The 9,393-nt window shown below is 55.4% G+C and overlaps 1 protein-coding gene across 4 annotated transcripts; it reads left to right on the top strand.

Annotated features, from left to right (window-relative positions):
* The first annotated feature begins 1,613 nt into the window (after positions 1-1,613).
* Positions 1,614-2,860, top strand: LOC125684133 (uncharacterized). Of its 4 annotated transcripts, XM_048925992.1 has the most exons (4): positions 1,614-2,155; positions 2,255-2,306; positions 2,442-2,495; positions 2,577-2,860. In XM_048925992.1, the coding sequence occupies exons 1-4, from the start codon at positions 2,095-2,097 to the stop codon at positions 2,740-2,742; spliced, it is 333 nt and encodes a 110-aa protein (XP_048781949.1). In that variant the 5' UTR covers positions 1,614-2,094; the 3' UTR covers positions 2,743-2,860. The 4 variants fall into 4 exon arrangements, with proteins under 4 accessions (XP_048781949.1, XP_048781947.1, XP_048781948.1 ...); XM_048925990.1 differs by having other exon boundaries at positions 2,255-2,495; XM_048925991.1 differs by having other exon boundaries at positions 1,614-2,306.
* The last annotated feature ends 6,533 nt before the right edge of the window (positions 2,861-9,393 follow it).

Below are 9,393 nucleotides of genomic sequence, written 5' to 3'. Positions count from 1 at the left end.
TCGTCATTGACCCACTTGAAGGCGAATGGTGGAGGAACCGTCCAGGCAGGTGAAAGGCTGGGATTCCTTGTAGAAGTGATGGTCTGGGGAGGGGGGGTTTTAAGGGGGGGTGCCCTCACATAGGGGGAGGTCAAGGGGGGCCGGGGGGGGCAGCAGGGGAGCAGGGGGGGGGGTCACTCACTGCTCAGTGAGACGCCGCAGGGCCGCATCACCTCCACAGCATCTGGGGGGCGGGGGGGGCAGGCAGCATGGAAGGGGGGCTGGGGTGGAAAAGGGGAGGGGGTCGGGAATCTATAACCCCCCCCTTACTGGCCTCCCCCAGCACCACAGACCCCCAGCTCCCTATAGATGCTCCTCGGCTTCTCACAGATCGCCCCAGGGATATTTAAAGCCGCCCCCCACCCCCCCAACAAGGTTCCCTGTAGGACTCTTGCTGCTCCCCCAACAAAGCCCCAGTGCCCCCCCCAATGCAAATCCCTCCCCATACAGAACCCCCAATCAGACCCCTCCCCATACAGACCCACCCAGACCTTCCCCCCCATACAGACCCCCCCCACGCAGACCCCCCCCATACAGACTCCCTCCCCAATAAAGACCCCCTCCCCAGCTTCCCCCCCATACAGACCCCCTTCATACAAACCCCCTCCCCACGTCCCCATAGAAGTCCCTTCCCCATATCCCCATACAGACCAGACCAGCCCCACAAAGACCCCCCCATGTCCCCATGCAGACCCCTCCATACAGACCCTTCCCACGTCCCCATACAGACTCCCCCCATACAGACCCCATTCATGGCCCTATACAGATCCCCCTACGTCCCCATGCAGCCCCCCCCCATACAAACCCCCCCCACGCAGACCCCCCATACAGACCCCCTCCATGCCCCCTACACACCCCTCAGCCCCCTGCACACCCCCCTGCTCCCCCCCCAGTGTCCCATCTCCCCCCCTTCAGACCATGTGACCCTACACAGACCCCTCAGACTCACCCAAATCGCCACCAAGACCCCACCACACACCCCCCCTGCAGATTTAACGTCCCCCCACCCCCCCTCGCCATGGGCACCCCTCACATCCCCACCCTTCTGCAGGGACAGAAGCACGGCGCAGGTAATGGAGTGCGGGGGAAGGGACACCTTAAACTAGGGGGGGGGGGAAACAACTGATGTCCTTTGCTCCCCCTCCTGTGCCCCCCCCCCCGCTCCCCCATTTTAGAGACCCCCGAGGAATGGAGGTTGTGGCTGAAGGCTGAGATGCGGTGGCTGCTGCAGCGCAACACAGCAGGGGCCATGGATTGTGAGGACATCCCCCTGCCCCCCCCCCCAGAAGTGGTCTGCAGGGGCTTCGACCCCATCCCCAAAATGGGGGAACCCCCCCACACACACACCCTGTGCCCGCCCACCCCCAAAGCTCTATGCCCCCCCCCCCCCGAATTTTGCCCCTCCCGCACTCTGTGCCCCCCCCGCAACCCCCATGCATTGTGCCCCCCATACCCTCCCCACCCTATGACCCCCACACAATTTCGTGCCCCCCGCACACCCCAATTCCTTCTGCCCCCACTCCACTTCTGACCCCCCCCACCCTGTGCCCCCTGTCAACAGTTTAAGGGCTGGTTCGGCCCGGTTCCATGACGAGTGGGATGGAGGGATCTGCAGATCCGCGCCTCAGAAAAAAAAGGAAACAGGGGACCCCAAAATAATTAAAACAGCGGCACCAAGCTGAGGAGAAACAAACTAATTCACTAAGCATATTATGGGAATGCAAGAGCACCCCAGGATGCCCTTGGCCCTCTTGGCCACAAGGGCACACTGCTGGCTCACGGCCGACCTGCCGTCCACCAGGACACCCAGGTCCCTCTCCGCAGAGCTCCCCTCCAGCAGCTCATCCCCCAACCTGTACTGGTGCATGCAATTACTCCTCCCCAGATGCAAGACTCTACACTTGCTGTTGTTAAACCTCATCCGGTTTTTTACTGCCCAGCTCTCAGCCTGTCCAGCTCTCGCTGAATGGCAGCACGGCCTTCAGCCAATCCTCCCAACTTCGTATCATCACAAACTTGCTGAGGGTGGCCGCCATCCCCTCATCAAGGTAATTGATGAAGATGTTGAACAAGAGCGGACCCAGCACCGACCCCTGGGGGACACCACTGGTTACAGGTCTCCAGCCAGACTCTGCACCGCCAACGACGACCCTCTGGCGCTCTGCCACTCAGCCAGTGCTCAACCCACCTCACTGTCCACTCGTCTGTCCCACAGCTTTGTTACAAGGATGTGGTGGGGGACAGCATCAAGCCTTGCTGAAATCAAGGTAGGCCACATCCACTGCTCTCCCCCCATCCACCCAGCCAGAGACAACATCATAGAAGGCCACCAGGTTGGTGGAGCACGACCTCCCCCTGCTGAACCCGTGCTGACTGCTCCTCATCACCTCCTTTTCTTCCAGTTGTCTGGAGATGGCATCCAGCACAGCTGTTCCATCACCTTTCCAGGGACAGAGGTGAGGCTGACTGGCCTATAACTGCCTGGCTCTTCCTTCTTGCCCTTTTTGAAGACCGCAGTGACATTGGCTCTCCTCCAGTCTTCAGGCACCTCCCCCGTCCTCCAACACCTCCCAAAGACGACCAAAAGCGGCTCAGCAATCACCTCTGCCAGCTCCCTCAGCTCCCGTGGATGCATCCCATCGGCTCCCATGGATTGGTGAACATTGGTGCTGCCTAGGCGCTCCCGGACCACCTCTTCCCTGACTGCAGGGAGGTCTTCCATTCCCCAGAGCCTCTCACTCACCTCCAGGGTCTCGGGTTCCTGAGGGGGAGCTTAAACCCTCAACCACAGCCCCCAAGGACCCCCCCCGTCCCACGTAGAACCCCCACACCCCCCTCCACCCCACACAGAGGATCTCAGTGCCCCTCCAGGACCCCCCATCCCCTACACAGCCCCCCAAATTAACCCCCCAGGGACACTTTGTTATGTTGCCCTGTGTCCCCCCCCCGCCCCCCAAGAGACCCAAATGTCCTTAACCACCACTGCCCAAGGACCCCCCCCACCCCATGTAGAACCCCACATCCTCTCCACACTCCCTTCCACCCCACACAGAGCTTTGTGGGCCTCAGTACCCCTCCAGCCCCCCAAATTAAGCCCCCAGGGACACTTTGATCCCATCCCCCCCTCTCCCCCCCCCAAAAAAAAACCACAACGACCCCCCCACTCACCACAAATGCCATCATTGATGTGGGCAGAGGGGATGTTCTGGGGTCGGTACCCAACGTTGGTGCAGTGGAAATGGCCATTGGGGCAGGCTGAGGTCCCTGAGGTGGGGGGGGGGAACGGGGGGGGGTCAGGGAGGACAACCCCCTGGAGGGGAGGGGTGCAGGGCAGGGGGGCACAAAATTGTGGGGGGGGGCACAGGGTGTGGGGGGGAGGCAAAGGGTGGGGGGAGGGGTGGGCTAAGGGTGTGTGGGGGGTGAAGGGTGGGGAGGGGGGGCGCCAAGGTTGTGCGGGGGAGTGCGAAGGGGGTGTGTGTGGGGGGGAGAGTGAAGGGTGGGGTGGGGGTGAAGGGTGGGGGGGTGCACAGGGATTGGGGGGGGTGGAAGCTGAGGGGGGGAAAGTGAACTGGGGAGGGAGGAATTTGGGATGGGATGGATTTGGGGATCGGGTGGGGTGCTGAAGACCCCCCTATGGGGAAGGTGGGGGGCAGCATTTTGGGGATGGGGGAGTTGTCTATAAGGGGCGGGGTCCGACCACTCTATTGACCCCCCATGCAGGTTTAACGCCCCCCCCCCCGCCATGGGCACGCTCCACATCCCAACCCTTTGGCAGGGACAGAAGCACGGTGCAGGTGATGGAGTGCGGGGGGGACACCTTAAATTGGGGGGGGTACAACTGATGTCCTTGACCCCCCTGCTGTGCCCCCCCCCGCTCCCCCATTTTAGAGACCCCCGAGGATCGGAGGTTGTGGCTGAAGGCTGAGATGCGGTGGCTGCAGCGCGACACAGTGCGGGCCATGGATGTGAGGACACCCCCCTGCCCCCCCATCCCCAGAATTGGTGTGCCGGGGCTTCGACCCCATCCCCAAGATGGGGGAACCCCCCCACACACACCCTGTTCCCACCCCCGAAAGCTCTGTGCCCCCCCACCGAATTTTGCCCCTCCCACACTCTGTGCTTCCCCCCCCCTTAGAATTTTCCGCCCCCCCCCCCCTCACCTGCTCACCCCTCCATTCCCTGTGGCCCCACCCACTCTGTGACCCTCCCCACACCCTCTGCCCCCCCCCGGGCCTTTTGCCCCCCCCTCCCCCACCGTGTCCCACCCCACACCCTGTGCCCCCCCCCAATTTTGTGCCCCCCGCCCTGCAGCTCCCCGAAGCCCTGTGCCCCCCCTCACCTTCTGACCCCCCATTCCCTTTGCCCCACCCACCCTATGAACCCCCCCGCCCTGTGCCCCCCTGTCAACGGTTTATGGGCTGGTCCGGCCCAGTTCCGTGACCAGCAGGGCGGAGGGATCTGCGGATCCGCGCCTCTGGGAAAGGGGAAGCAGGGGACCCCAAAATACTTGAAAACAACAGCACTGATCTGAGGTGGAACAAATGATTTTACTAAATATAGTATTAGTAAAATACAATGAGAGAGAGAGAGAGAGAGAGAGAGACTGTTTGAATTGTATAGACCTCACCACAATGCTGGGCTGAGAAGTGCAGTCCAGTTGAGTGACTGAAGTACAGACGGCGAAGCGCAGGCGGCGAAGCGCAGATAGCGAAGCGCAGACAGCGAAGAGCAGGCGAAGAAGAAGGATCAGGTGACCTTGCTTGGAGTTATATCCCCTTGCTGACCGCAAAGTCTCCTGGGGAAAAGTAGTTCTTCTCCGACGGACGAACATTCGGCAGATATCAAACCCCACCCCCAGTGCATTACATGATGTTATGGTGTGGAATACTGATGACCAAAAATCATAAAACCATGACATTCCACCCCTTATTCTACATCACTACATCACGCTTAACACATGGGATTACAGACTGCACTCCCCTAACATCAAATTCCCTTGTGGTACACCCTGAACATCTCCGTTTTTCTGCATCACCCACCAGGTGGACCCAGGTCCCTGGGCAAAGACAGTTCCGCAAAGAGGTTTGCCCTTCCCAGAAGCAGGAAAAACCCAAACTGCTTTTCCTAACATGTTCTTTACATGTACTACAGGGACCTTATCTCCCTCTACAATATGTAGGGAGCTGGATTGGGTAGGACCATCTCGACTGATTGATCCTCTGGTGTTAACCAGCCAGGTGGCTTCTGCCAAATGCTTCTCCCAGTGTTTAAATGTTCCGCCACCCATTGCTTTCAACATCGTTTTTAACAACCCGTTGTAGCGTTCGATCTTACCAGAGGCTGGTGCATGATAGGGGATATGATAAATCCACTCGATGCCGTGTTCTCTGGCCCAAGTATCCACAAGTGAATTTTTAAAATGAGTCCCATTATCTGACTCAATCCTTTCCGGGGTGCCATGTCACCACAGGATTTGCCTCTCCAGACCTAATATGGTGTTTCGGGCGGTAGCATGGGGTACTGCATATGTTTCAAGCCACCCGGTGGTTGCCTCCACCATGGTGAGCACATAATGCTTACCATTGCGAGATCGTGGCAAGGTGATATAATCAACCTGCCATGCCTCCCCATATTTGTACTTTTGCCATCGCCCTTCCTCCCACAGAGGTTTCATCCTCTTAGCTTGTTTAATTGTGGCGCATGTGTCACAATCATGGATAACCTGTGCAATGGCATCCATGGTTAAGTCCACCCCTCGGTCTCTGGCCCATTTGTATGTTGCATCTCTCCCTTGATGACCTGAGGTCTCATGGGCCCACCGAGCCAGAAATAACTCACCCTTGTTCTGCCAATCCAGGTCTATTTGAGCCACCTCAATTCTGGCAGCTCGATCTACCTGATGGTTATTTTGCTGTTCTTCAGTAGCCCGACTCTTGGGCACATGAGCATCTACATGGCGCACCTTTATAACCATATTTTTTGTTCGGGTAGCAATATCTTTCCATAGGTCAGCAGCCCAAATAGGCTTGCCCTTTCTTTGCCAATTATTTTGCTCCCACTGCTGTAACCACCCCCATAAGGCATTTGCTACCATCCATGAATCAGTGTAAAGATAGAGCATTGGCCACCTCTCCCGTTCAGCGACATCTAAGGCCAGTTGGACAGCCTTTACCTCTGCAAATTGGCTTGATTCACCTTTCCCTTCGGTGGCCTCTGCAACTTGTCGTGTGGGGCTCCACACAGCAGATTTCCATCTGCGATGCTTTCCCACAATACGACACGATCCATCTGTGAACAGGGCATATTTCTTTTCATCCTCTGGTAGTTCATTGTATGGTGGGGCCTCTTTAGCACGTGATACTTCTTCTGCTGGTGGTGTTCCAAACTTTTTACCTTCAGGCCAGTCCATGATGACTTCTAGGATTCCTGGACGGCTGAGGTTCCCCATCCGTGCTCGTTGTGTAATCAGTGCAATCCACTTACTCCAAGTGGCATCAGTAGCATGATGGGTGGAAGGAACCTTTCCCTTGAACATCCAGTTCAACACTGGCAGTCGAGGTGCCAGAAGGAGCTGTGTCTCAGTACCGACCACTTCGGAAGCAGCCCGAACCCCCTCATATGCAGCTAAGATCTCCTTCTCAGTTGGAGTGTAGCCCTCCTCTGACCCCCTGTAGGCTCGACTCCAGAATCCCAAGGGTCGGCCTCGGGTCTCTCCTGAGGCTCTTTGCCACAAACTCCAAGTGGGACCCTTTTCTCCAGCAGCAGTATAGAGGATGTTCTTCACATCCTGTTCCATCCGTACTGGCCCCAGGGCCACAGCACGGGCTATCTCTTGTTTAATCTGCTCAAAAGCCTGCTGCTGCTCAGGACCCCACACAAAATCATTCTTCTTCCGTGTCACCTGATAAAGTGGGCTTACAATGAGGCTGTAGTTTGGAACATGCATTCTCCAAAAACCCACTACGCCCAGAAACGATTGTGTCTCTTTCTTATTAGTGGGGGGAGACATGGCAGTGATTTTGTTGATCACATCTGTCGGGATGTGACGACGGCCATCTTGCCACTTTATGCCTAGGAACTGAATTTCCTGGGCAGGTCCTTTCACTTTGCTTCGCTTAATAGCAAAACCAGCACGGAGAAGGATCTGGATTATTTGCTCTCCTTTCTCAAAAACTTCCTTTGCTGTGTTGCCCCACACAGTGATGTCATCAATGTACTGTAAGTGCTCAGGGGCACCTCCCTGTTCCAGTGCAGCTTGGATCAAACCATGACAAATAGTTGGACTATGTTTCCACCCCTGGGGCAAACGGTTCCAGGTATACTGAATGCCCCTCCATGTGAAAGCGAACTGTGGCCTACATTCTTTGGCCAAAGGAATGGAGAAAAAGGCGTTAGCAATGTCAATGGTGGCATACCACTTAGCTGCTTTTGACTCCAGTTCGTATTGGAGTTCTAACATGTCCGGCACAGCAGCACTCAGTGGGGGTGTGACTTCATTCAGGCCACGGTAGTCCACCGTCAGCCTCCATTCTCCACTGGCTTTACGCACTGGCCATATGGGGCTGTTAAAGGGCGAGTGAGTTTTGTTGATCACTCCCTGATTCTCTAATTGATGAATTAACTTCTGAATGGGGAGCAAGGAATCCCTGTTGGTGCGATACTGCCGTCTGTGCACCGTTTTTGTAGCTATCGGTACCTGTTGCTCTTCCACTCGTAGCAACCCCACAACAGACGGATCTTCTGATAGGCCAGGCAAAACAGATAACTGCTTAACACCTTCTGTGTCTACAGCAGCTATTCCAAAGGCCCATCGATACCCTTTGGGATCCTTAAAATATCCCCTTCTGAGGTAATCGATACCAAGAATACATGGAGCCCCTGGGCCAGTCACAATAGGGTGCTTTTGCCAGTCTTTACCAGTGAGGCTGATTTCGGCCTCCAACACAGTCAGTTCTTGGGAACCTCCTGTCACCCCATGAATATAAATTGATTTTGTCCCTTGGTGACTCGAGGGCATTAGAGTGCACTGTGCACCGGTATCCACCAGGGCCTTATATTTCTGTGGTTCTGATGTGCCAGGCCATCTAATCCACACAGTCCAATAAACTCTATTATCCCTTTCCCCTCCCTGGCTGGGGGCAGGGCCCCTCTATTTGTTACCTCTGTTGTCTGCAGCAACTGGAGCAATCACCTTTCTGGAGAAGTTCACCTTGGTGGTTGATTTGTCTTGTAACTCTTTTACCCGTGCTTGAAGTGCTGGAGTAGGTTGCTTATGCCACTTCTTCATATCTTCTCCATGGTCGCGTAGGTAATGCCACAAGACAAAACGTGACGTGGTCTTACTGTTGTCACTTGTTCGAGCAGGAGGATGTCTTCTTTTGATAGCTGAGACGTTGGATGACACTGGCTGGGAGGAAATCAAGTTGGCTAGCCCCTCAAGTAGGCTGTTTTGGGAATTCTGTTCCTCATTGGATGTATCTGTTACCACCATGTATTCATCGGCATCAGGCATAATTGATAGTTTATCTATTATATCTTCTTGTTTGTTCTCCATTCTGTCCAGCTTTTCAGCTACTTTTTCAATGGCTGAAACACAAGCTTGTAGAGGGCTTAAATGTAACTCAAAGTCTTGAAGCTTATTAACCAGCTCATTTATAAGGGGTCTTCTTTCCCCTCTGCCATACATAGCTGCAAATGTACTGGCGTACCTTTCTGGTGCAGTCTTTGTGAATGTACGCCACACATTTGGTGTACACCTGGCTCTCTCGGGATCATGCTCTTGGTCTGGCTCATCAGGAATGAAATCGGGGCTATGTAGCGTTTCCACCACAGCATATTCTCTCAAATAACGGATGCCTTCTTCCAAATCAGCCCATTTCTTCTTCTCGGGCATCAGATCGTCTTTGAAGGGGTATCTTTCTCTTACAGCTAACAACATCCTCTTCCAGAGGGTGAAGGCCTGGTTCTGGCATGTACTAATACCTCTGTCAATGGCTGAGTCCCTAGCAATGCCACCCAGTTGGCGAGCTTCTCTACTATCTAGCCACACACTGTTGGCCCCATTGTCCCAGCATCGAAGTAACCAAGTAGCAATAGGCTCATTTGGGTGGCGTGAGAAGTCTTTCCTCAGACTTCGAATTTCATTCATTTTCAGAGATCGATCCACAAAGGTAACAATATCTTGCTCACCTCTTGCTCTTCCAGGACTTCTTGCTCTTGTAGGTGTTGGTGACCGTGGTCTTACTGAGGGCCCCTCCCCTGGACTCAGAGGTGCTTCTCTTGGACCTCGGAGCCACTCCTCTGGACCTCTTTCCTCCTCTTTCTTCTCTTCTAACTGAGTCGAGATTCGCTTTG

Source organism: Lagopus muta, chromosome 24 (genome assembly GCF_023343835.1).
Source record: "Lagopus muta isolate bLagMut1 chromosome 24, bLagMut1 primary, whole genome shotgun sequence".
Taxonomy (NCBI): domain Eukaryota; kingdom Metazoa; phylum Chordata; class Aves; order Galliformes; family Phasianidae; genus Lagopus; species Lagopus muta.
The sequence above is the reverse complement of the archived record's forward strand: the minus strand, read 5'-3'. Positions and strand labels throughout refer to the sequence as shown.